The 27,982-nt window shown below is 37.3% G+C and overlaps 1 protein-coding gene across 5 annotated transcripts in view; it reads right to left on the bottom strand.

Annotated features, from left to right (window-relative positions):
- Nucleotides 1-21,884: 21,884 nt before the first annotated feature.
- Nucleotides 21,885-27,982, bottom strand: part of THSD7A (thrombospondin type 1 domain containing 7A) — a 446,918-nt gene continuing 440,820 nt past the window's right edge. For all 5 annotated transcript variants that reach the window (XM_073898881.1, XM_073898883.1, XM_073898884.1 and 2 more), the window contains one exon: nt 21,885-27,593. In XM_073898881.1, coding sequence (XP_073754982.1) covers nt 27,509-27,593 — 85 coding nt within the window. In that variant the 3' untranslated portion in view covers nt 21,885-27,508. The remainder of the gene's footprint in view (nt 27,594-27,982) is intronic.

Here is a 27,982-nt window from a genome sequence, read left to right on the forward strand (position 1 = left end):
TAGATCTAAGATTTTAATTTAGGCAGTATGGTTACACAGTCTTAGTTCTTTACAAGCATATGTTTATGGGAAAATTTGATAAAAGGAAGCCTTTTGCAACTGATCACTATGATTTAATGTTAGGTTGGCCAAAAGGGAACCTAAAGGGCCTGTCAGGGCCTAAAGGGAACCAGGTCTCAATATATAAATATAGGAAGCACTCCAATTACTCAATTAAGAAAAGGTTTTATTCCAGTGTGGTGATATAACACATTTTAACAGTTTAAGTTTTAATAACTATTAAATTTTGTTTTACTAAATTTAAAATTTAACAAATTTTAACAAACTTTAAATTCCCACTATTTTTATTTTTCTTGAACCTGGTAAGAGGGAGGATCTGGTAAGAGGGAAAACCTGGCAAGAGGGAAAAGTTAACTTTTTAGTCAATCTGATTTCCCACAGGCTATTCTGCTGGGTTAGCCAAAGTACTGAAGCCAATTTACCATAGACATTTCCTAATTTAGCAAAATCAATTTCTAAACCAATTGAATAGCTTAAAATCCAAATACTTTTTTTCAATTGAAAAATCAAAGAGGAAATCTATTTGCATGAATGAGAAAAATGAAAGGCAAAGTCTCCTATAGAAAAAAAAAAGAGGAAAATGGTAAGACTTTCTAAGAAGTTGAATGGAACAGGATGCTGTTGGAGGTAGTCTGATGGGCCTGAGAAGGATAAAGGAGAAGGGGAAGAATTGAGATGATTGCCAGAGAAAAACAGGGAAGGGAAGTTACGTAGCAGTTCTAGTTTAGAAGGTCTTACCCATCCTTATCTTTAACATGAAGTCTTCTAGACAGTGTACATATGTATGTTTACATCTGTATGCATACAAATGTGTATATACATGCATTTGTTATCTTACCATACATTCAAAATGACAACTACTTTTGTGTTTAGTATGGTAAATGTTTGAAGGTACTTTTATTTTCTTCTAGATGTATATCCAATTGTATCAGTACTATTTATTAAATAATTCATCATTTTCTAACGTAATTGAACCATCATATGGACCACCTACTACTTCTCATGTATAGTGGATGCTATTTTTGGATTCTCTGTTCTGCTCCACTGGTCTGTTTGTCCTGTCGTACAAATACTTTGCTTAATTAATTATTCATAATATTTTCAAATATCTGGTAAATCATTATGATCTTTTTCTTGACTATTCTTTGGGTGTCTAGGATGAGGTAAGAGGTTGAAGATGTATTTCCTTCTTCCACTTGCTCTTGAATTGGCAGGTTTGGGTATGCGGACATCCTTTGGAGAAGTCCTGACTAAAGGATAGGAGTGGTTGGAGTCCTTAGGAAAAGATCAAAGGAAAAGAACTGCCTTTATTTTCTCAGGTCCTGATAACAGGGAGTATGACTGGTACATGGAAGAGGTCTTTGTATTTTCTTCACTTTGGGCAAGTATCAATTTTAATTTTAATTGGCTTAACTTAATAGAATTATGTCTTTTTTTTAGTTTATTACTTTTCCTACTATCTGCTTGAAATGGAAAAAAATTGCAAAATTTTAACTCTTTTGATATTACCAATTTATAAGAAGTGAGAATTCCATCAAGTTCCTTTATTTTTAACATCAAATAACATTTTGGCAGAGATGCATTTCTTACTTTGTCTCAAGTAATCTTTCTCTTAAAAAGTTTATCAGTGACTCTTGAACCCACTAAGAAGAGGGATCATGATTTTTCTCATTGCTGGTTTCTCTAGAGTCTAAAGCACAGCATGGCATATTAGATACACAATATGGGTCTGTTCATGAATGAATGAGCAAAGAAATGTATCCTATGCAATTGCAAACTCAGGCTTTTGAATTAACATTTCTGCTAGAAATTAATTTGCCCAATTGTAATATGTCTTTGTTAGAAAAGGTGTTTGTTTTTTTTTAAGTATAAGGAAGTGTTGGCTTATACATGAAATCAATAACAGAAATGAAAACAAGCACATTATGATATATTTGAAGTACTTTTCAAATCGGGGAATGCAAAACTATATGGCAAAGTTGTAATGTTAAAGGTGAAAACTTATACTGCTCAGACTAGAAATCACAGACTGATAAAAGAAAAATTAACTCTAAAATAAAATTGTACAAATAAACCTTAAAATTTTTGAGCGTTTTCCCCAGATGGTTAACCAATTGTCTCTATACTGCCACCTAATAATTGATATTTCCCCCAATGATTTGAATTAACACCTTTATTATAAACTCAGTATATCTAGATTTATTTCTGGATTTTGTTCTGTTGCAGAAATCATAAGTATTTAGCTTACTAAGTTTTCTTAATGTGATCCCACTGATTTAATTACCCCCCAGGTAACAGATTAGAACATGAGTAATATCCTAGAGGCCCTCGATAAGTATTTGTTGAGTGAATAAATAAAGGAGAGTCTCTGGGGAAGTAGTTAGGATCTGTTTTGTACTGGTCATCTCTAAAATTTGAATGTATTGGATGAAGACAGAAATGTGCTTATTAAATCCATGAATGGCACAAAGATGGGAGATAATAATACACTGGATTATAGACAAGTCTCCAAAATTTCTCAAAAGTTAGAGACCATGAAATGAAGCTAAAATTATGTAATAGATAAATGTGAATTGTTGCATGTCACTCTAAGTGCAGTGTTGGGAAGAATCTACTACTCTTTCTTACTGGAATTTGACAGTTGAGAAGTGTTAGTTATTTTAAAGGACACTATGAACCAAAAAGTGTTAGTATAATCTTAGTATGCTCTTCTTGTGCTTGGTGTCAGAACAAGGATGGTTTGACCTCATCTGTTGTGTTGTTTTTAGTTGTAGGCATTTTATCTGAAGAAGAATGATGGAGAATGTCTGCAGTAGAATGACTGGGATGTTTGTAGAAAGTTTGTGAACTTCAGATCCTTTACAAAAGGCAAGCCTAAAGATAAGTAAATTTTATCTGAAGAATAATGATAGAATTGGGGATGTTTTGCTTGAAAAGGAGTTGTGGAATAACACGAGAGCTTTCTTTAAACATTTAAACAATATGGAAAAAGAATTATGATTATTCTCTGTAGTTCCAGAAGAGAATCTCATGCTTTGACATTTTTTAGGCTGCAGATTTCTGCTCAGTAAACTTATAATGAGGCATAGTCCAGTGGTTAAGAGAATGGGCTCTGGAGACTGAGTCCCAATATTGCGACTTTTAAAATGATGTTATGTTACTTATCTCATTAAACCTTTATTCAAATGAAATAATGATGCATGCTAAACTCTTAGTACAGTCCATGTAGTAAATTCAAAACAAATAGATATTATTTTTAATAACAACTGTCTTTTTCTGCCTTTTATATCACCTATATTTTTATTGCTCTATCATATATTTCATTTATTTAGGGAAATGTCTTCTCTGTCCTACTACCCAATAGCCTCATTGAACAATCTATAAAATGTCTTAATTTCCTGACCTCCAGCTTGCCCTTCCAGCAACTACTGCACCCACCTCTCCATTGAACCTGCTCTGACGAAGGTCAAACTGCCAAATATTCCAATTTTTGTCTCACTTTGCCTTCTCCACAATACTTTGACAAGTTCTTTTCTTCTTCTTGACCAATATCCTCCTCAGACTACTAGACTGATAGAGAATTGGAATGGTGATTAAAAAATTGGTTGTGTACAGCAGGGGTGATGGAAGCATGAGAGGCTGGCTCACACACCTTCACGAGTGTGTGCAAACATGCAGTGTGAACATGAATGGGGCTAAAGGAGTGTCTACATCAGATCGATTTCTTATTTTTTCTGGTGGATCTTGGGAAGAGGGAAGAATTTTACATGCAAATCACAGAATTTAAAACTAAAAACCCATCTTCAGCATAGTAGAAAAACTCAAATCCCGAGGGCTGTAAGGACTGCTGAAAGAGAAAACTGTCACATTTCCACTTAACCTCAACAAGAGGATACAGTCAGTAACGTCATCATCAAAACACTTAATGAGGAAGAACTGTGTAAGAGATGGAGACACTTCGAGGCATGTAAACTGCCTCTGTTAGTGGTTATATTAATTATTTAATGGAAGAATATAACATGTAGTTACCTTACAATGTGTGGTACAAACTATGGAAAACAAAAGCTAGGGTAATAGACTTTATGGTGCTAGCCACAGCAAATGACAGCAGAGTTTTTGCAATAACTACACATTTTACTCAAAGTATTTTACACATTTTACTCAGAGTATTCCTATAAATCAATTTATCAGGCTTGCACATCCATTCCTGAGTTGTTAAGATCCTGTATGTCCAAAAAACCCCATACCATTTTCTTTTCTTCTTGTTTATGTAGTTAATAACTGAGAGCCTATACATGCCCGCACATAAACAGTCTGGACATCTTCAAGGAATGATGGAAATGTAATGAAAATGTTTAATAAACTTCGCTCATTACATACCAGGATAAGCGAATGTGTGAAACCCAAGTGGTGCCCAAGTGGTAATCAGTGTTTTATCGGTTTTTTGTTTGTTTGGTTCTCCAATTCTAGACTATATATATGTGTATACATTTGAGATACAGAAGAGGTAGCTAGCAACAAGACAAACCTTTGAAAAATCATAAAGCAAATACTTCAGAGAAAATATATGTTTTCCTAGAATACTGCACAGTGCTTAGCTGGCATGTTGTCAGCAAAAAAAAAAAAAAAAAAAAAAAGAAATTCAGTGTTATCTCTTATGACAGAGCACACAACATAATAAAGAGGATTTGGTCTGAATAGCGAGGTGGTCCTACAATGCTTCAGACCATTTGCAGCAGTACTTTGGGACCCGAGCAGCCTTGTGGCAGTCTTCTCTAGTGACTATTTGCTGCCAGCCCCTGAGATAAGAAACGAGCCCTACTGGTATTATTAAAATAGGAAAAATGGGAAATCTCATTAAACACTGTCAACAGCTTCAACTCATTCTGAATATCCCCATAGAGCAGCCAATAATCCAATAATGATATTGTTTCCAGTAATACACTTAAATGTATCTCACTACAAATAACTGTGTCTTGACACTCCGTAAATGTGTTGCACAGTGAAATCTTTTTTAGTTCAAATGTCTTCATGTTAATGATATTTCATAAAACTTGACTATTAGGTACAATAAACCAGTACTATAAGCAACTGTGCAAACCACATAAAACAATTGCAACAGTCATTTATCCTTTTTTTTTTAAAGATTTTATTTATTTGACAGAGAGAAATACAGCAAGAGAGGGAACACAAGCAGGGGGAGTGGGAGAGGGAGAAGCAGGCCTCCCGCAGAACAGGGAGCCTGATGTGGGACTTGATTCCAGGACCCTGGGATCATGACCTGAGCCGAAGGCAGACGCTTAACGACTGAACCACCCAGGTGCCCCTCATTTTTCCTTTTTTAAATCTATAGACTGTCTTCCTATAGCCACTGTCAATGTTGATAAACTCAGCTTTCCCTAGTTGTTCTGGTTCCCCTGGGTCTACCTTGTTGTCTTTCATAAACAAAGTTTTCTTCTAGATCTGCTTTCTTGGCCTCTTTCTTCTAAACACCCCCAATAGTTACATGCCAGTTTTTTAATTTGGTGTTTGGCTTGTTAGAACTGTTATATCAAGTAAGCTTAGACTCTTTGGCCACTTCCAATGATCACTCACTATCTAAAATATTTTTTCCACTTTTTTCTTCTTAATTTCTCAGACAGACACCTTGCAGGAAAATATTAAGTCCATAAAAAATGTAAATTATATCAACTGTAAACAATAGTAACTGACAATCCATGGAGTGGGCTGTCGGTATTTGAGTTGAGTTTACAATGACAACAGCATGTGTTGTGTTGATTTTAATGGGTAGTACCAATCAGGGTAGAAGAATGTGGAGAACTTAGATGTTAGCTCCATGCATAAAGAGATAAAAATTTTAGGACACATGTAACACTTGATGAGGAAGGGCTAGGCAGTTTTATTGGGAGGAAGATTTACCATCTTAAAATCAGGGAGAAATTTACGATGGACAATATGTTGTAACAGAGATGTGATTCAGAAAGCAAAAGATGTCTTTGTCAGCAGGGCACCTGTAGTTAAGATATAGTTTCTGTTGAGAACAATGAGCTCCTACGGGAAGGAAAAGGTTGTGTATTTTAAAAGGAAATCTTTGAGCCCATGAGCTCAAGAGCATCTGCCTGGTCCTGCCTGTCAATTCTCCCACAAACCTGATCTACCAAATCCAAAGTAATCAAATATTCATAGGTCTGTGATGCCTTGAAGACTGGTCTGCCATCAGTACATGAAGAAATCCTATAGGAGGAAGTGTCAGAGCATCTACATGTGATCATATTTTCCTCTGTTATTTATTATCCAAATGAGGACATTTTCAAGAGTGAGAGGGGTAACTATAAATAAATCAGGATAACAGCCATAAACTGTGCAAACCAGAACATTTATTAACCTTATTTTTAAGACCCTAGAATTTCTGCTTTCTAAAATCCTACTTTGCATAGGTCCCTGTGCATGTGATCCTTAAAAAATTACCAGTAATATGATGGTACAAGTGTAGACATATTTTCAAAGTCATAAAATTGTGTATATTAGTTGTAAGCATTAATTATGTGCAGTATTCTGCAAATCATAAGTTTTACCCATGGCTTCTGGGAACTCCATGCTAGTGTGGGTTGCTCACGAGAAGCTAGGCACCCTACCTTCCACAGGAGGATGAAAATGGGCAAGGAGTGCTGCAGGTTGGTAGTTATGAACCATGACTGTCAGGTTACTTCCCAGGGAACTTTTGAAAACTCTCCAGCCCAACAAAATCAGAATGTCTGTGAGTAGGGTACCTACCTCGTCACCCTAAGTGATTGGGAAGCACACACTGAGGGTTGAGAAGCAATTGACAGACCTTGCTATTAAGGTGTGGACCATGGACCAGAGGCATCAACATCACCTGGGAGCTCATAGAAATGTAGAAGCTCAGGTCTTGCCTTAGGCCTACTGAATTTGATTCTGCATTTAACAGGATTCACAGGAGATTACTATGCCTTAGGCCTACTGAATTTGATTCTGCTTTTAACAAGATTCCCAGATTACTAAAAAAACAACTGAATTGGTAAGCCTTAATAAGATGTTTTGATTTTATCCTGATGGCCATATGGAGAAAATAAAAAAAAAATTAAGCAAATATATCCTAAATAAGTGTAGGGTAAATATATGGTGACCCTCAAATATTTATAACCTATAGCAATGTTACTGAAAGTATGGTCTCTGTTGAAAGACAAACTGTTACAGGTTCATGACAACATAAGAAATGGAGAGTGAGAAGTTAGAAATTTTTTTTTTAAAGATTTTATTTATTTATCTGTCAGAGAGAGAGAGCACAAGCAGGGGGAGCAGCAGAGGGAGAGGGAGAAGCAGGCTCCCCACTGAGCAAGGAGCCCGATGAAGGACTGGATCCCAGGACTCTGGGATCATGACCTGAGCTGAAGGCAGACGCTTAACTCACTGAGCCACCCAGGTGTCTCGAGAAGTTAGAAATTTTGATAGTAATTTGGCACAGTCATTTTATGTTTATTTGGGTTCATGTTGTGTATGCCTTTTTCATTCTCCCTACTTATTCATTTTTTTCATATTTCCTAGTTATTCATTTTTCTTTGCCCATGATGGACAGGAAGTTTAACAAAACAAAACAAAATAAGACCTTTGTCATAGTCTAAGAAGCACTGGCCGAGAACTGTGCTTTGGCTCTTCCTATAGCTTCAGGGAATCTTCAAATTGGGTATCAGTGGAATATTACTCAGCCATAAAAAAGAATGAAATCTTGCCATTTGCAATGATATGGGTAGAGCTAGAGAGTATTATGCAAAGTGAATAAGTCAGAAAAAGACAAATACCATATGATTTCACTCATATGTGGAATTTAAGAAACAAATGAGCAAAGGGAAAAAGAGAGGCAAACCAAGAAACAGACCCTTAACTACAGAGAACAAATTGATGGTTACCAGAGGGGAGGTGAATGGGGGCATGGGTGAAATAGCTGATGAGGGTTTAAGGAGTGCAGTTGTCATGATGAGCACCAGGTGATGTATGGAAGTGTTGTATTACTCTATTGTACCCCTGAAATTAATATTACACTGTATGTCAACTAACAGGAATTTAAATAAAAACTTAAAAAACAAAATAAAACAAAACAACAAATTGGGCATCAAAATGAAGCTTGTCATGTACAGACCTGAATGGGTCCATCCTCTTGAGATATTGCCCACGTTAGAGGACCTCCTAACTACACAGTCTCCTAAACAAAAAACCCAGGTACCAATAACGATTCTTCCCCTTCCTCTATCTTCTCCCTCATACCCAATCTACCTAAAAATTTCTCCATCCTCTCCACCCTTCCTTGCATGGTTTTACTTCATGCCCTCACATTCTCCCTCCTGGACCATTACCACAGACTCCTTGTTGGATACTGCCTCTAGCTCCTACTTCATCCCCCAAAATTCGGTCCTCTCGAAGTCCCTCGGTGGGAGAGTGTGATCCCAGAATGGCCGTGTCACTGTACTCTTTAAATGGCTTTGGTGAAGGGGCACCTGGGTGCCTCAGTCTGTTAGGCATCTGACTCTTGATTTTGGCTTGGTCATGATCTCGGGGTCCTGGGATTGAGCCCCAAGTCGGGCTCTGTGCTCAGCAGGGAGTCTGCTTCTCTCTTATTGCCTTCTGCCCCTTTCCTACTCGCTCTCTGTCTCTCAAATAAATAATCTTTAAATGGTTTTGGTGAATATCCAGCCTTATGTTACAAAAGCCAAGCTCCATAATGTGATACAGAAGCCCCTGTACCCACATCAATGATCTAGCCTCTGTTTACTTCATTCTTTGCCTAACCAGTGGACAATATCCAACTGCTGACATTCTTGTGCCTGGGACTTCACTCTTCCTGGGCCTCTACCTGATCTCATTTCATCTCTTCACATCTTAAGACTTACCTCTGAACATGGGAATGCTATCATGTCTTTGTGATCCTGGTTTCAATTCTTTTGGATAAATGTGCAGATGTGGGATTGATGGATCGGAGGTAGTTCTACTTTTAACTTTTTGCAAAACTTCCATATTCTTTTCCTTAGTAGTTGCACCACTTTTCATTCCTACAGGCGGTATACAAATATTTCAGTTTATCCACATCCTCACCAACACTTGCTGCCCTGCTTTTTTATAGTAATTAGTCTTTTTTAAGAGAAAAACCATTTTATTTCAGATAAACAGAATAATTTTTTAGCATATGATGTGAGGTGGTATCTCATTGTAGTTTTGATTTGAATTTCCCTAATGACTAGTGACATTGAGCATTCTTTTCATGTACTTGGTCATTTATAGCACCACTCATAACAGCCAAGTATGGAAACAACTAAATGTCCATAGATGACTGGATACAGAAAAGGTGATATATACATACAGTGGAATTCAGCCTTTTAATAAAAGAAAATTCTGCAATATGTGACAACACTAATGAACCTTGAAGACATGTCAAGTGAAATGAGCCAGTCCCAGAAAGACAACTACTGCATGATTCCAATTATATGATGAGCTATGTATTCCTTTTCTTCACTCTGGGAAGGTGGATGGTGATTATTCTCTAAATGCCCTACCCAAAGATTGTTTGTTTGGTGTTCTTTTTTTAAAAAATATTTTTATGCACGCCTACAGGCTGAACCATTTTATGGCTTCCAATTGGTTCCAGTAGAACATGTGTACTTTTATTCATCCATTTTATATTCCTGAGAAAGAAACTAAATGACTCTGTTTTGATTAGAAAAGCACAAAAAGTCAGAGTGGGGTACAAGATTCTATGAGAAGGAAATCTCCAAGCAATTTCCACACAAGTCAGGCTATTTTGTCAGATAAGGTCTAAACTAAAGTTCTTTTCTTCTTTCATCAATTGTATTGTAAAAAAGTCACAGATAAAGCAAAAGTCACTAAATCTGAGATTCAAGGGGCAGGACATGACAGAAGGCTACTCAGGCGCATCCACCTCCTAACAGAAGGGCATGTTATTAATAGAAGATTTACTAGTAGATTCAACACCTTAAAGTTAATAGGCTAGAGAAAGGGAAGTATTAACTGTAATGAAAGGGTGCAGTACTACATGTCAATGGATTCTTGGACCATCATTCAAGATATGTGAGCTTCCTCACTTAAGAAGAATATACTTTCCTACTCTCCTTTCTTCCTTTATAAAAGGATAACTGCTATTTATTGACTATGTCAACGGAAGGGAAATGAAATGAAGTAGGGATTCAATAAGTAAATAGATATCGTCAAGGAGTCTGTAGGGAGATGGGAGGCCATATGAAATACTTGGGAATTAGAAGTGGCAGAGTTTAGGAGAGGCAAAGAAAACGTAGATATAAAAGAATCAAATCAGGTATTTAATCTCACATAATCTTTCTAAAAATCAATTATAGGTTTGAAAATGTAGCTTTCAATTCACTAAGTATATTTTTAGTGCCAAGCCTGCTAAATCCATGTATAATATTGAAGAAATGTAGCACTGTAATCAAAGAAGCTTACAGCAACATTTTCCTTGTATGTGATCAGTGTTGTTCAAAAGTTATATGGTAAATATTACCTGTGGATGTTGGAGAGGGCGAATGAGGCACTATGCTTGGAGCTTTAATTGGTAAAATATTTCTGGAGAGAGATTGGCAATATAAATCAAAAGCTTTAAAGTATTGTGTATTAGATGGTCAACATCACTAATCATTAGGGAAATGCAAATGCACATATATTTTATTAATATATTCCCAAAATATAAAGTTATTTTTACTTAAGAAAATTATTACAATTGAAATTGTAATATAGAAAGAAATGAAAATCTTTAAGGCTTGAAAGGTAACCCAAAATAAATAGGCTAAGGAATCAACTGCTTATTTTTCATTTATTTTTCATTATCCCCCTAGGTTAGTACCAAAACCCAGAGGCTATAAATTTTGACTCATGTTCTACCAGTTTTCTACCCATATATCTGTTCCCTGCATTTTTTCATGTAGGCAGTATTCTTCAGAAAATCTTATCCTTAATGCTAAGAAAATGATCACTCTTGTGCCTGCTAAGAGGTAAGTGGCACAGGCCTGACCCTGTAGTAAACCAGCCCTCGGCGGGCTTTCCCCGGCCCCGGGAAAGACTGGCACGCTGTACGACTTCTCTTCTTGGCGTCCAGGTACTGCTAGAACGGTTGTCTCCTACCCTGCAAGGCCAACTGACCTTTGATTCGCCCACTGGCAGCCACCCAGTCCTACCTGCAAGCTGGTCCACCGAATGGAGGGCTTCCTTGGCCTCCCAGGCCCCAGGGCTGAGAGACAGACCTAAAAGCAGAGTGGGAGCCAGCTTCCAAAGGACAATGGGGTGGGGGGAGGGGGTGGAGGGATGACTTCGAATGGTGTCTCCAGGGTCCTCTCCACAGCTCCACCCCAAGGTCTGCGTTCCCCCTCCGGTCTCTGGCTGCCTCCTGCCTGGCTGTGCCGCCTGCTGGCCTGGTTCTCTGGCTCCCAGAGGTTCTGTGAGCTACCTAAAAGCCTTTAATAAGTCCCTTTCTGCTCAACCTCAAGAGGGACAATTCTGTGATCTGCCACTAAGAATCCTAACTGAATCAACTTTTATGTTTGAAAATGTTTCTTTGGTTCTTGTCTTTGAATAATAGATTCCCTGGGTATGAAATGCTAGCTTCACGTATATTTTCCTTCCGACTTCTTTATGATTCCATTTTCTTCTTGCGACTTATATCCCTGCTTCTCATTCCCTAGTAAATCTGTTTCTTCTCTCTGGAAGTTTTACCAGTTTTTTCCTTATCCTAAGTGTTCTGCAATGTGTCTTCCATTTATCTAGTGTCATTTGATGTTGTTTTTCCTTTGTCCTACTTAGCACTCAGTGAGCCCATTCAGTCTGACATTTACTGCAGAGAAATTCTGCTCTGCTCTCCTTGGCATGTTGCCTTCCATCCATTCTCTGTGGTGCCTTCTAGACCTCCTCCTTGACTGGTACCAGAACTTCCTCACCTATCCTACATATTTTAAAAAATTCTTTCATACTCTTTATGACTTTATTTCATCACTGCATATCATGCCCTATCTCTGTGCTTCCTAAACTTCCATGTGCATACAAACCACCTGGGGATCTTAGTATCGATGAAGATTCGGATTCCTCTTGGGTGGTGGTACCTGAGCATCTGCATTGCTGAGGAGTTGGTGGAGATGCCAGGGCTGCTGGTGTGCGGCCCGTGCTTTGCATAGAAAGCCTCTGGGCAACATGGGAGGCGCTGCCGGTACTGAAAGTGCACTGGGAGCAGAGGGACTCTGCAGTCAGCCAGCCTGGGGATCTCCCTCCCCCACTCACTACATATGACCTTGGGAAAACTGAGCTAATCTCTTTGAGAATCTGCTTTTCCCTCTATGAAATTAAGATACTTGTCCCCACGGTTCAGATTTCCTGCCGTGACTCAGTGTGATATTTAGCCTGCACACACCACGGGGGGCATGAAGTGGACAAAGGACAACCCTGGGCTTCTGCTGTCAGGGGTAGGCTTGAATCATACCAGACAGTGTCCTGGCTCTGCCCAGTGGGGAGGGATCTAGTCTCAGTTTGACCTCAGCCATGAAGTTGTTCTTTGAGTTGAAGGGATTGGAACAAAACCCCCACACCTGTTTCATCCCCACACAGATACAATCCCCATCCATAGGATAGGAACAAGCACACTCAGTTTCAATGAAGGCAACTTTCAGGGTCAGCCACACAGATACAGCAAATCATTCTGTGATTAATGGAGTATATTGAAAGAACAGATTTCTGTTAAAAACATGAAGGCAATACTTCAAGTGGAAATTGTGAAAAGTCATGAGCAGAGGATATGGCCTGGTGTTTAGGAGGCGAATCTTCTTGCCCTAAAACCATTTGACGTTATGGTTGTTCTGAGCGGAGGGAATGAAAAAGGAAGGGAGAAAGTCAACATCCCGGGAATTTTGCAAATATTATCCTATGGTCCCCTGTGATAAGACGGGGCTCACCACAGCTGACTTCAGCTCCCCCATGGGAAAGAACAGAATGGAGTACACAGAAGACAAGTAGCCTCAAGCATCAAAATGTGAGGATAAATTGACCCACACAAATGTTAAAAATTCTTTTCCCAATATTGGAAATTTATTTATAGGAATGTGATTGTAATATTGCTGATTACACATACAACCAAACATTCGTTTATAATTTTGCTGTTAAGAGGCTAATTTAATTATCAGGCTAATTTAAAGATTTAGTCTTGGTAATGACATTTTTATTTTTTTATTTTTTTTTTTTTGGTAATGACATTTTTAGAAACAGAGGTTGAATAAGCTTTGTTAAACCAAATACAAAAGGAAAAGCCAAAGATCACTAGACTCTTGAAAGAATAAAAGTGAACTGCACTTGATATTGCATAATTTGCTATAAAACAATTAAAAGGACTTTTCCCCAAGAATTGCTGTGTCAATTTCTCCTGGAAAGTAGGTTGCAAGAAAGAGATCCCTTTCTATTTCTGTCAAGGTTCAACATTTCAGAGTAGATTGTGATATTGTGATTTATAATAAGAAATATATATTTGGTCTTAGTCCAAGTTTCCTGGCTCAGAGCTCCTAAAGCCCTTGGAATTTCCTGTGATGGAGAGTGATAAAGGTGTCTATCATTACGTTAATGAGGTGAGTTTTGGACCCCGCCTCAGGATGGGAGTTGTTTGCCAGGAGAACCAATCACGTGATTGGTCCCACCCCTGACTCTGGAAGGGGCGTGGGGCTTGAGATTAGTTCAGTCCTCAGTGGTCAGTGGTTTAATCAATCATGCCTATGTAATGAAACCTCCATAAAAGTCCAAAAGGAGGGGGTTAGGAAAACTTCCAGGTGGGTGAACTTGCGGGTGTGCTAGGAGCATGAAGACTTGGAGAAGACATGGAAGCTCCGTGCCCTTGTGCCCTTGCCCCGTGCTTTGCCTTATCAACTCCAACACCTGGCTGTTCCTGAGTTTTCTCCTTTTATAATACATCGGTGATTTAGTTAGTAAAATGTTTCTCTGAGTTCTTTGAGCTGCTCTCACAAATTCATCGAACCTCAGGAGGGCGTTGTGGGCTCTCTGATTTATAGCCAGTTTGGCAGAAGTATAGGTTACAGCCTGGTTTTGGGAAAGGCATCTGAAGTCGAAGGAAGGAGACTTTGGAACCTCCAATTTGTAGCCAGTTGGTCAGAAGCTCAGGTCACAACGTGAGTTGTTACTGAAGTCTGAAGGGGGGATGTTTAGTACTGTAGGACTGAACCCTTAAGCTGTGGAACCTGATGTTACCTCCAGGTAGTGTCAGAATTGAGTTGAATTGTAGGATACCCAGCTGGTGTCGAGCGAGAGTATTGCCAGAGTATTGCTTGTTGCGGATGTGGTGAATCTTTCCCAGATCTACCTCCAGGATTGAGTCCGGGAATTTAAAGTTAGTACGCTTGCCAGGTGGGCCTCTCCTTCAGTGCACTGGTATTCCCTGTCACCGACTTTATTTTCTCCCTGGCAATTTTCACCAAGCGGCGTATTCTATCAGGGCAAGTTTTGTCTTTTTTCTTTGCCACTTCCTACCATTCAGAGCCTACAGTGGTGCCTCACACTCAATATTCTCCGTAATTCCTACTGCCTGTATTTGGTGAATACTTCCATCACCTCTCATTCTGTTTAAGAGAAGGTTTCAGACTACTCAGTAACCAGGTGGCCTTCTCCAACTATCAGCTTTGTCTGCAGTTTCCTCTCTGATGTAATGTAAACTATTTGCTAGCAGTTATGATATTAGCGAAGCAATTGGGGAATGTTAGAACTGTCTTTCCATTTGGCAAAATAACATTCTCTTTACACCTGCCTTTGGATTGAGCATTGATTGATACTCTGTTCCCAGTGTTTTCAAATTCCTCTAACTAGCTTGGGGTGGAAGATAAAAGCTTCTTTTGTGTGTTTTTTTTGCTCTTCACAGACTTCTAATAGTGGTTCAGAAGATATATAGTGATAATCCAATTAGATAAACATTTGTTCGAATATTTTTACCCGGAGGCCTCTGATACACATTTTTTTTTTCTTTTCCTTATCTACTTTATTAGCTTCAAAAATTGAGGCTGAATATCTAATCAGAAAGACAATTATCAGTTCTCTGTGCTTCCTAGCTGGTGTTTGATGTTTTTCTAAGTCCAGATGAGCTGCAAATGTTTTGCTCATTATCTGGTGAGCACCGACCACTACAGACAGAAATGGGGCTGCTTTTTCCAGCGGCTCTCCCTAATGTTGCAGAAACCTTCCTTTTCAGTTCATTAAATTTAACTTCAGGCAATAGTTAAAAAACAAGATAATTCTTTTTTGTTATTTCCTTGGCACTTCCAGAGTTCAGTCTCACGTTAGCAACAATGAGCCAAAGGGTTCAAAGTATTTTGTCTTTTTTTTTTTTTTAGGTTATTTTGGAGGACGGATTTTTAGGCAGGAAAAACCCGTTCCAAGCGACCACTATTTAACATTATTTTTCTTTTCATTTATACCAAAGGGCCCTTAATTGTAATTACTTTTTAAAATATTTCTTAAAATTCAGTAAACATATAGTGTTATGTTTCAGTGATTCAATACAATACAGTGATTCAACAATTCTATACATGACTCTGCTCATCATGACAAGTGTGTTCTTCCTCCTCACCTATCCGACCCCCCGTCCCCCAACCATCTGTTTGTTCTCTGGAGTGAAGAGCCTGGTTTTTGGTTTGTCTGTAATTGCTTTTTAAGTTGGCTTTTCAATTGCATGATTAGGAGGAAATGAGGCTCCTACTGCACCCAAAAATCCTGACTCTCAGTTTTCAATCATTTGTAACATTTAAAATAATGGCTTGAAGATCATTTTCAAAGCATAATTAAGAAACATTTTGTGAATGTGTGTGCTGTGATTTCTCACTTATTTTTGCCAGTCCTAAGTTCTGAAAAATTAAAGACCGCAATTAAAAAATCATACACGATCTTGCATAGTGTGCTGTGTTATAAATGCACTATTACTTAAATTTTCCATTATTTTTCTTTTTTTAGCTTTTCATTATTTATATCCATTCATCTTGTTGCTTCCATATTTGTAACTATAAATGTGATACATATCCTTCTATCACTGTACCCATGCTTTGTATCAGTTCTCTCTCCCCACATGCAGCTCGCATCCCCTTCTCTAGCATCTCTCTAGACTTTAGGATCAGCTCCTACAAGTGGAGATACTAGGTCAAAGAATATGTTTATTTTTAATTAGAAAGATAGTGTCCATATTGCCCTTCACTGACTTGAATCAATATTTTCCTCACTAGGATTAAAAAATTTTTTTTGCCTTATATTTGATTGTGTATTGCCAAACTTTGTCCATCTATTGGTCACTGTTTTAAGTGGCATTTCTTTGATTATGAATGTTTTTGAGAATCTTTTTCATAAGTTTAGAAGTTATTTATATTTCCTTCTCTGTTCTGGCGCTGCTCTTTCATCTTACCAGAAAGTGATCTGGAACTTTGAACTGAGGTTTTTGGTCCTTCCTTAGTTTCCTTTTTAACCAACCTGTAAAATAGGCAGGATCTGATCTTTCTCAGTGGTAGGAACTGCTCTTAATGCTCACGTGCCCAAAGGACTGTGCCTATGAGTGGCATTGTAGTCTAAGATAACGTACCAATTTATTGCTTCATCTGCTTTGGTTATGGATCCATAATTACATTTAAATGTTTCTGGCCAGGAATTGCTGATTTTTGAAAGCCAATATGGTGGTAATTCTGAACAGAGTTTTATCAAAGTCCTCTTGAGTTTTTATCACTGAACACACATTGCTATAATCCTTTTGCAACATGTATTATATCATGATTACTACCAGGCATGGCCTCAGTTTATCATTTTTTAACTTCATTATAGGAGATATTTTAATTTGATTTTCCTGTGGATTCTTACATAGAGACATTCTAAGCATGAGTGTACAAAATTCTTAGAAGTTCTAAGCGTCTTTTATACAAATATCAGATGAAAATTCTGTACATATGCCTTCTACAGCCAGGATACTATTTGTTGATTTTATTTTATAAATTAACTTGCTCTAGGTAGCAAGGTAATTCCAACAGAAGAAAGGACTAGTAGCCCTTTGGCAAAGATAGTAAAAAGTGATAAACATTAAAAAAAAAAATCCCCCAGCAGACAAATATTATAAATGAGTGAACCTTTTATAAAGATAGATTTTTGGAAGGGTATGGTTATATATCAGCTGTCAGACTAGCAGCTGAGGGTCACTGGGGACTTGGCTTGACAGGATTTTCACTACAGTCACTATGTTTATGAAAGACGGACATCGGCCTATCCCTCCCCATAGGTGTTCAGTTTCTCCTCCGTGTTACTTTCTAGACTTATTGGTTGACTCCAATTTTGAAATTCATTTTACTTTTCCAGGAAATCAAAATGTTACATGCTATAAAGAATATTAAATGATCTATTAATGTATTTACCTGGTTGCTAAAAGTCGCCCTCTATTGTTCCAAAGTGAGTTATGGGGATTTGGGAAGCACTATGAATTGTGCTTCAGACCGTTCTTTCTGGTTTATTTCTACTTTAAAGCAACGAGCATTTCATTTGGCTGTTTTTGATATCATAAAGTAATAGGGTTTAAGACTAAAGAGATAGGCTGCTTTTATATCCTGGAACAAAGGCTTTCTAGAAATTTGCAATTGCCCTTTTCTTACTCAGCTTCCCTTCCTCATTTTCCAGTATCCCCAGCTCTCTCTTATAACTGGTATATTCTCAGCTGCCACTCCCCTGTGATGTGAGGCTCAATCATGACTGTTTTTATGTCTTCCACTGCTCTGTTACGGTTCTGTCCATTCCACAACATTGTGCCTTCTGAACAAAACCGATAATGACCTGGCCTCATGTGTGAGAAAGCATTAAAAAAAAAACAAACACAAACTAAAAAAGATATGTAATATCAGGTGCCACTAAAACAAGCAAGCAAAACAAAAAACTAGGGATGCCTGGGTGGCTCAGTCGGTTGTGTGTCTGCCTTCTGCTCAGGTCATGATCCCAGAGTCCTGGGATAGAGCCCCACCTGGGCCAGCTCCCTGCTCAGCAGGGAGTCTGCTTCTCCCTCTCCCTCTGCCCCTCAGCTGCTCGTGCTCATTCACTCTCTTTCTCAAATAAATATAAAATCTTAAACTAAGGGGTAGGAGTACAGAGAATGACAAGGGTAGTCAAGGAAGGCTTCCTAGAGGAGGTGGCATTTGAGCAGAGACCTGCAAAAGGTGAGGGAGTTGCCAGGCCATATTGAAGGAAAGAGTGTTCCAGGTAGAAGTAATAGTAGGGGCACAGGTTTGAGAAAAGTGTATGGTTTTAGTAGAAGATTGGAATCTGCCTTCACCTCCATGTGACCATGTCCTTGAGGGTTAGCATGAGATGGAGGTGAGCATGCTCAAGATATAGCAGAGAACTGGGGGCAGTGAGGTGGCAGAGCCCATTGTAAGAGCATCTCTGCCTGAGATAAAAAAAAAAAAAAAAACTATGGAGGATTAAAATCCAGAAAGCTATGTTTCCTTTACTGAAAAGTTAAAATTGTTGATGGTCTAAAATTAACCACATGGCATCACCAGAATTGTCATTTAAAAATAACATGTAGTAGAGGACTGAATCCAATGTGAGAAGATGAAAAGTTGATCAAATTTGCTAGTAGTCAAGGAAATGGAAACAATGAGAGAGCATGATATTTCATTTTAGCCTGATTGAAAATGACATTGTTGACACACAGGGTTACATTAGTTTCAGGTGTATGACCTAGTGATTTGACAACTCTGTACATTATGCTATGCTCACAAGTGCAGCTACCATTTGTCCCCATATGACACTATTACAACATCATTAACTATATTCCCTATGTGGTATCTTTTATCTCTTTTTCATTCCATAACTGGAAGCATATACCTCCCACTCCCCTTCACCCATTTGGCCCATTCCCCCACCCTCCCCCGCTCTGGCAACCACCAATTTGTTCTCTGTATTTATTGGTCTGTTTCTAATTTCTGTTTGTTTTTTAGATTTTCATGTGTAAGTGATACCCTATGATATTTGTCTTTCTCTGACTTAGTTCACTTAGCATAATACCCTCTAGGTCCATCACTGTTCTTGCAAACGGCAAGATCTCATTTTATTTTTATATAGATAAGTAATATTCTATCCTACATGTATATATACCACACCTTCTTTATTCATTCATCTGTTGATGGATAGGAGTTGCTTCCATATTTTGGCTGTTGTAAATAATGCTGCAGTAAACAGGGGGTGCATATGTCTTTTTGAATTAGTGTTTTCCTTTTCTCTGGGTAAATACCCAGTAGTGGAATTACTGGGTTGTATGGTATTTCTATTTTTAATTTTTGAAGAATCTCTGTACTGTTTATCACCATGGCTGCACCAATTTATGTTCCCACCAACAGCGTGTGAGGGTTTCTTTTTCTCCCCTCTTCACCAACGCTTGTTATTTTTTGAGTCTGGCCATTCTGACAGGTATAAGGTGATATCTCATCGTGGTTTTGATTTGCATTTTCCTGATGATTAGTTGTGGTGAGCATCTTTTCATGTTTTGGCCATTTGTATATATTCTTTGGGAAAATGTCTATTCAGATCCTCTGTTTAAATCAGATTATTTGGTGTTGTGTAAGTTTTTACGTATTTTCAATATTAATCCCTTATTGAATATAACATTTGCAAATATCTTTACCCATTCAGTAGGTCACCTTGTTGTTTTGTTGATAATTTCCTTCTCTGTGCAAAGGCTTTTTATTTTGGTATAGTCTCAATAGTTTAATTTTGCTTTTGTTTCCCTTGCCTCAGGAAACCTATCTAGAAAAATGTTACTAAGGCCAATGTAAGGAAATTACTGCCTATTTTTTAGGAGTTTCATGGCTTCAGGTTTCACATCTAGGTCTTTAATCTCTTTTCAGTTTATTTTTGTGTGTGGTGTAAGGAGTAGTCCAGTTTCCTTCTTTCCTTCCTGTCCAGTTTTCCCCCGTACCATATACTGAAGGGACTGTTTTTGGCCCATTGTATCTTCCGCCTCCTTTGTCATGATTAATTGGTCATTTAAGTGTGGGTTTATTTCTGGGCTCTCTATTCTGTTTCATTGATCTACATATCTGTTTTTGTGCCAGTACCATATGATTTTGATTACTACAGCTTTGTAGTATATCTTGAAATCTGGGATTGTGATACCTCCAACTTTGTTGTTCTTTCTCAAGATTGCTTGGGCTATTTGGGGTCTTTTGTGGTTCCATACAAATTTTAGGATTATTTGTTCTAGTTCTGTGGAAGGTGCTGTCACTATTTTGATAGAGATTGCATGCAATCTGTAGATTGCTTTGAGTAGTATGGACATTTTATCAATATTAATTTTTCCAACCCATGATTATTGAATATCTATTTGTATCATCAATTTCTTTTATCAATGTTTTCTGGCTTTCAGAACATAGGTCTTTTCACTTCCTTGGTTTATTTTTAGGTATTTTATTCTTTGTGGTGAAATTATAAATGGAATTATTTCCTTAATTTCTCTATTTTGTGTATAGAAACACAACTGATTTCTGTATATTTTGTATCCTGCAACTTCACTGAATTCATTTATTATTTCTAATAGTTTTTTGGTGGAGTCTTTAGTGTTTTCTATGAGATTGGGACTTTTCAAAACTCAAATTGTGACCCAAAAGCTGTGGAATTTGCCTCAGGTGTTGCCCAGGTTTGGGAGAAGGGCAAAGGCCATTTTACTTGTTTGAAAACAGCAATACACACGGGAAAGGAAACAATTTTCTGGTGTATCTACTAAATTCAGCCCATTTTTCTCTATTCCTCTCCTGCTTCCCTGTCCCCAGCATGTTTGTAAGGTCATATGATCAAGGAGAAAAATATGGCAGGACACACGTCAGATTGTTAAATTAAGCTGCCTTGGCAGGGAGATGCTATGGAGTAAGGTAGAGAGGGAAAAGGGAAGTCATCTGAAGAAACAAAAAAACAAACCCCTGCAATATTAGAAACATGACTGCATTTAAACATTTTGTATGTATCTCCTTTCTTCTGAGACTAATTGACGCCGATGAGAACTGTACATTGAAGTAGGTGTTGGCTTTTCTTTGAAATATGTTCAGAGTTTCATGACAGATCACTAGCTACTCAGAAGAAGCAAATCTAGAATATAGACCAGTCATGTTCCTATTTGTGTTTGCAGGACATAAATTAGAGTTGCAAAATAAAAACTGAAGTTAGTAATTTGACTATGAATATCTACATATATATACATATATATGGAATAATTTGGGTGATACATTTAAACATTTTTTTCATCTAGATTCAGTTGTAATGAACAATATGGAATGGATTTTTTTGTCCAGCATTTGCGATTAGCTGCATATTTTGAAGGGTTCATACACTAAGCGATTAAAGGGTTCCCTGCAAACAACTATTTCAGAAAATGTTCTAACTCCAAGCTACATGGGCAATAACTTATCTAATTTGTGCATCCCTTTCAGAGTTTGTGAATGTGTGTATCTTAATTTAGGGGAATTGAGGGAATCTTAATTTCTTAAGTGTGAGCTCCTACCTTGTTTTTTCGGTTTGGTCTTTTATTGGTAGGCATAGGGAGAAGGGACAGGGAGAGGCCTGCCCCCTGACTGAGGGGTCAAGAGGAGCTGGGCTCTGTTCCAGAGTCTCTTACTATTCTCTGCCGGTGCTCTCTTTTGACTGGAAACTAAGATGTCATTTGTCCATAATGATTAATGTGGTGGTCTCAGCAGACTTTTTCTTTTAAAGATTTTTATTTATTTATTTATTTGACGGAGAGAGAGAGAGAGCACAAGTAGGCAGAGCGAGAAGCGGGCTCTCCACTGAGCAGGGAGCCCAATGCAGGACTTGATCCCAGGACCCTGGGATCATGACCTGAGCTGAAGGCAGACGCTTAACCGACTGAGCCACCCAGACATCCCTCAGCAGACTTTTAAAGTTAAGGTTTGCATCTTTCGAACTTTCTCAATTGGAGTTGTTTTTGTTTTTGTTTTTAAAGGCTCAGGAATAGGCAATAGAGTAGTAAAAGGGTTTGGATATTCAATGAAATAATTTTTTTTAAACCCATGTATGAACAACAAATGATGCAAATTAAAGTACACATGAGTAGAATGAAAATGATTTCCATGTTTATGTTTGTCAGCAACAGTTATTTACAAATAACCCATATGAAAATGTAAAAAAGCATATTACATCTTCACATGCCATCTGTATTAACTGAATAAAGCTTAGTGACATAATTTTCAAATCTGTAGTTAATTGTACATAGACATTTTGTGCGTTAAAAAAGAAATGTACATAATTTAAAATAAATTACACAATTTACAAAGTAATATTAACAAAAACTTCTTAGACAGCTGCCTCCTTAAATCAAATAAATATTCAGGTAATTAAATTAACAAACACATTTAAGGAATTATAATTTATATAAAGACATATTGCAAATTTAATAAAGTTATATTTTACAATGACCGATACTGATCTCTTCAAATCTGTGCTACAAATAGGCAGGAAAAGTACCAGAAAGGGAATCTTAATGTTTACTTTTTAAAAATAAACATAAATAGATTGCGAAAAATAGTTGTGAAAATTTCATTGAGGGTTCAAAGTAGAGGATCTAGAAACTATTGCTTTAAAAAAAAAGTCTACAAAACACAATAAGACTGACAGTTACATTCTAACTAGACTAGAGATTTTGATCGCTGAAAACATGACTGCCACGAACTAAAAGTCTTCATATACTGCCCATTTTAGGATCTGGCTCGGTAGAAGCATGAAAACCTAAAACTACAAAGTTAACTCTATCCACTTAGCATTTGTTTTACTCATTTAATAACGTAGACGTAACCATTTTCAGTGTTCCTGCTGATACAGAATTACTGTAATCACAATGCAAAACATCCTTTTTATAAAGAGTCCTGTTTGCTAGGCCCCCACTCCAGTTTCAGACCCCAAAATCCTCTTCTGCAGTCATGGCCATCTGAAGATAGGACCAGGTGGGACAGGCAGGTGTGTTTTGTTCTCACATCTAAACTAGACCCAGGAAAACTCACTTTCTGACAAGATGCTTCACAGATTCTTTCCTATACTGTTCTCCTTTCAACACCCTCAGTCTTAGTGGGGAAAATATAACACGAAACACATTTGAGTTTGGTAATATTTTTACAAATAGATCTCAGATCATTTTGGAGGCATGATTCTTGAAAATCTATTCAAACTCCAAATAAGCCCAGGAATGGGCTCTCCTTTCTGTAAGGTACAGGCCTGCCTTACTGTCTTATAGGGTGGGTCATGAACACAGAGGCAAGGTAGAGGTAGGAGCATACTGGGTTGTACTAAATAGAGTATAAAAACGGACATATTTACAGAAAGTCTTTTTTTTTTTTGAGGGGGCATATCTTCTACATCTTTCCTTACCTTTTTACTCCTGTCTTTGACCAGTATATTTTGTTTAAATCAAGATGTTCACATGCTTAGTGACACTTTGACTCTAATAGGTGGTGAATAGAGAACTTCACCTTCATTTTTCCCCCCCTTATTTAAAAATTTGAGCATTTAGTAGAAGGTAGTTCTGAGAAAAGTAGATAAGATTAGTTGTAAGCAGAGTAGAGAGAGACCAGAGAAAATCATTATAAGGAGCAAAGGTATAGGGATTTGGAGGAGGTCAAACAAACAAAAAAACTGAGAAGTGTTAATCCCTGTAAGAAGTTCTGGGTAAGTGACTTTATCTTGAAATGCTCAGGAACTTAACAGGGCTCTGGTTCAGCCAAATGAACATTGCCACCTCCCTGAGGGTGGAGGAGGATTACAGCAAAAGCCTAACAGTATGGCCTGAGATGTGGACTTTCCATCAGGAAAAATACCACACTGGAAACAAATCCAGAGTCAAGGGTGATTTAGGTGCTGTCTTCACTCATGAAACCTTTTTCCCTTCTTTTCAGTGTCTTAGATACATAGGTATACAAAAGTCATGACTAACTGTATTACAGTGCCTAGCAGAGTGTCTTACATGTGATAATTCAAGAAATTTGTCTTGTTATGAGTAATTTGTGCTTTGTTACAAGTAATTAAGAACATGCTTTTATGCGGTCCTTTTACAAATTGGCTTTAAGCTACATGGTAGTGTCCTCAAAAAGGCTTGCAAATAAGAATTACGGTCGGTATCTTAGCTTAGGTACTAATAAGCAAATAAACCCCTTTCAAGAGAGAACAGTTGTGCCAATTCTATGTGGTTTGTACTGAAATAGTCCAACAAAATTGTACATAATACTGTGTCATTATTTTTCTTTTTTTTTTTTTTTTAAACCAAGCAGACCTTCAGATTTATAGAGCAGTAGTTCTAAATCTTTTTGGGCTCATGGGCCATTTTGGTAAGGCAAAAGTGTCAACAGACTAGTTACTACTATATTCCCCTCCTGAATTGTCAGAATGAACAGGAGAAATAAGGTTTTGATGAAATTCCAGTAACATACTTAACTCATTGACTCATGCCAGGAACAAAAATAAGGCTATTATCATGTTCTAAACGTGAATATAGTAACCTTCATTTGTCCAAAATAGCCAGCTGGCTACGTGCCCTTCCTTTCATCTTTCTAACAAGAGGGCACCCAGTATTAATCCTAACGATAAACTTCTAATATGTTCCCTAGTTTTAGGTCCCATTGAACCTAGTCTCCTCCGTATAGGTAGTGTTGCAAAGTATAATTCATTTATGAATAAAATCGTGTATTTTCATAAAATTTTATAGTTTTGATCAATTCATTAATTCTTAGAGTATGGATTGGATGATGATACTGATAGGCCTTTTGAATTAAGGACATTTTACAGTATCCTAAGTATAGCTTTTATAGCAACAACATATTATTCAGTAATTTCAAAGTTATTAGGTGTTGCATACATTTTCTAAGGCCGTTAGCTAAATTCTTCAAGTAACTGCAATAGATTCTTTCTCAACCATTTTGGACAAATGGAGTTTATTTTATTCAAAGAGATCAACTTGAGGAATACCTGGAAGACCCCTGAGTACCTAGACTAGCAATCACAGTTTTAGAGCAACGGTATTATTTTTGTCTTCCTCTTCAATAAGACCGATGCAATGGAATTTGTTTTTATGCTTTGCCTTGTTTAAATTGTTGGTTTAAAGTAAAATGCTCCTCTTTGTGACCACCTGTGTGCTTTGAAGTGATTGCTTTGCCTAATACAGTGAATGTTGAGTAAGGAATTAGTGGTTTTCACATTTAATTCATATTGAGATAGGTAGAAATCTGTTCTATTTGGGAGTGAGGACATCCTAATCTGATGTCTTTTGTAATCTTTGCAAATACTCTAATGAACAGCAGGGGGAGTTCAAACTCTACTTGAAGGTGAAACACCTTCTAGTCTAAACCAGTTGTATAGCAACACAGCTATGTCTAAAATAAAATAGCTTATTACATTATTTTTAAAAGACCTGAAAACCTAATGTCCTCCCCTCTACAAAAGGTTGTTGCAGTAAATGTTGCCTGAAAAATGGAATCGCTTTTTAATGGCACCTTTTGATTTTTTTTTTCTTTTCATACAAAAGAAGTCTGCCAAATTAGATAGTATTTCACCGTGCCATTCCCAGGGCTACATGTGTGAAAAATAGAACTACCTCCAAAACTGATAAACTTTAATAACCGTTTTTCACCTCTGAAGTTAAACACTGATGGCATTCTAAGGGTAAATGAATGAAAGCAAAAGATGACACAACAGAGAGGTAAGCACTGAAAAAACTTCTAGACCAGTGGTTCGCAAGCCACAGCCTGCAGATGTGGCCTGCTGATTGTTGTCACAAAGAAATGTTCATTGGAAAACAGCCACGCTCATTCTTCTATGGCCTGTGTCTTGTCTACACCCGCGTCCTCATGATGACAGAACAGAGCAGGTGTGACGCAGGCCTGGCGGAAAATACCTACTATCCGGCCCTTTACGGAAAACGTTTGCCACCCTTGGTCTAGATATTTAACGAAGCCCTGGGACAACCTATTCTTTTTTGAACATTTTAGTTTTTGAAATCCTACAAAGTCTGCTTCAAATTTTACCAGTGAGCAAGACAAAACTATGGATGCATTTGATGTGAAACTAGGAAAAACAAATCGGGGGAAAAAATCACAAGATTTTGAGTTCTTTTAGTTACAAAAATTATCAAGACGTTATTTTCTCCATCTGCTCAAAATTAAAAAGACAACCAGCTCCTTTTTTTTCTTTTCTTTTCTTTTTTTAACAAAGGTAACAAATATAAAAATCTAGTCGTAAACCACCTTCAAAGTACAATTAAAAACAACTAGAGGGATCCATCTTTTGAAGGGTTAATGAGTTTGGGGTTTGAGCATTTAAATCACCACCATGTTTTCGATTTCACAATGGCTGCAGCAATGAGGAAGAGTGTAGACAGCAGATGTGATAGCTAATTCCATCCTGTTGCCATCCAAACTGAACTTTATTCTCTTCCGGATGTAAGAACTTGCAAATGGCTCCATGACAGTCTTAGCACAGATGTCTTCATCCCATATGAAAAGAGGCAGTTTCTATGGCAATACTGGTTAAGTGCCTATCATGCTGCACTAATATAGTGCAAAATGTGCCTTCCATATAGCAAAAGAGATGCAGGCAACCAGTTTGAAAATTAGGGAAAGTAGAAAGGTATTAACACAAGTAAATTAGTTTTCCTGACAATAACCACTATAAAATACTGAACTTGAGGACTTTTTTTTTTTTTTCCTAAGATACTAGTACATGTCCAGCATTCGTACTTTGGAGAAAGAATTAAGTCTTATAAAAGAGTCTTTGCCTCTGAAATGCAGGTTAATGAGAGCTACCATCAACCACCAAGATGCTGAATTTATTCAGTGGGTTTCCTGCTCAGCTTAGAGCTTATCTCTTATTCACCATTAAAATTGCTTATTAACAAGTACATAGTCTGACATAGTAATGTGTGTCATTCCATTGAGTATACATGTTATGCTTGACTATAGTATTGTAGAGATCTTGGTATAAACTCCTCATGCTAAAATGTTACTATGGGTTAACACTGCCCACAGAGGCTTGCATCAGGCGTCCTAACTGACCAATTCCACAACCGTATTTTAGAGATGAAAGTGAATGGTCAGTTGGTAGATTTCAGAAAAGATCACAAAAAACTCTCAGAATGCAGCCTATGCTCAACTAAATCTAGAATTCTCAGGGCTGATTTTTTTTTTAATTTTTTTTTTATGTAAGTGGTACTGTCTTGATATCTCCAATGACACTGATTTTCACTCTTTGATGCTCTTTTAAAAAGTTACAATGCATTTGAATTCACATAGTATGAAGAGCTTTGTGGCTGCCGGATGTCTACTGCAAAGTCAGAAAGCTGAAACTGGTTGTTGCCCGGGTAAGTTCTATTTTACATGTCTGCATCTCCATCGTAGGCTAAGGTTAAAGGTTTCAGTCGGTTGTTTTGCCTTCTTTGGGGTTTCTTTGGCTTTTTGCTGTAAATAATAATAAGAAATAATTGGAGAAGGAAAAGCCATCTTTAATCATAAATTTTACTGTCTTAAATGAAAAAATTCAAAATACGTTGATAAAGTTGCCTAACTGCCTAATGACCTAATTTCAACCTCAAGTTTGAATATTCTGGTATCTTTGAATTTCTTATTTAATGCTCTGAATAACCTTGAAATAGAACCTCTCGAATATTTTATTATACTGTAAGAGAATTAAAAAATGAAATTCCTCACAATGGAAATAATACTATAGTATAATCCTTAGTATTTGACCGGAAATCTTTATAAATACACAATTTATAATATATGTTTAAAAAGATATTTGAATAAAATTAGGTATCACCATACTATCTTTCTCCAGTAGTAATTCAGTA

Source organism: Callorhinus ursinus, unplaced genomic scaffold (genome assembly GCF_003265705.2).
Source record: "Callorhinus ursinus isolate GAN/ISIS: 27379988/994484 unplaced genomic scaffold, GSC_fseal_2.0 scaffold12, whole genome shotgun sequence".
In the NCBI taxonomy this organism is placed as follows: domain Eukaryota; kingdom Metazoa; phylum Chordata; class Mammalia; order Carnivora; family Otariidae; genus Callorhinus; species Callorhinus ursinus.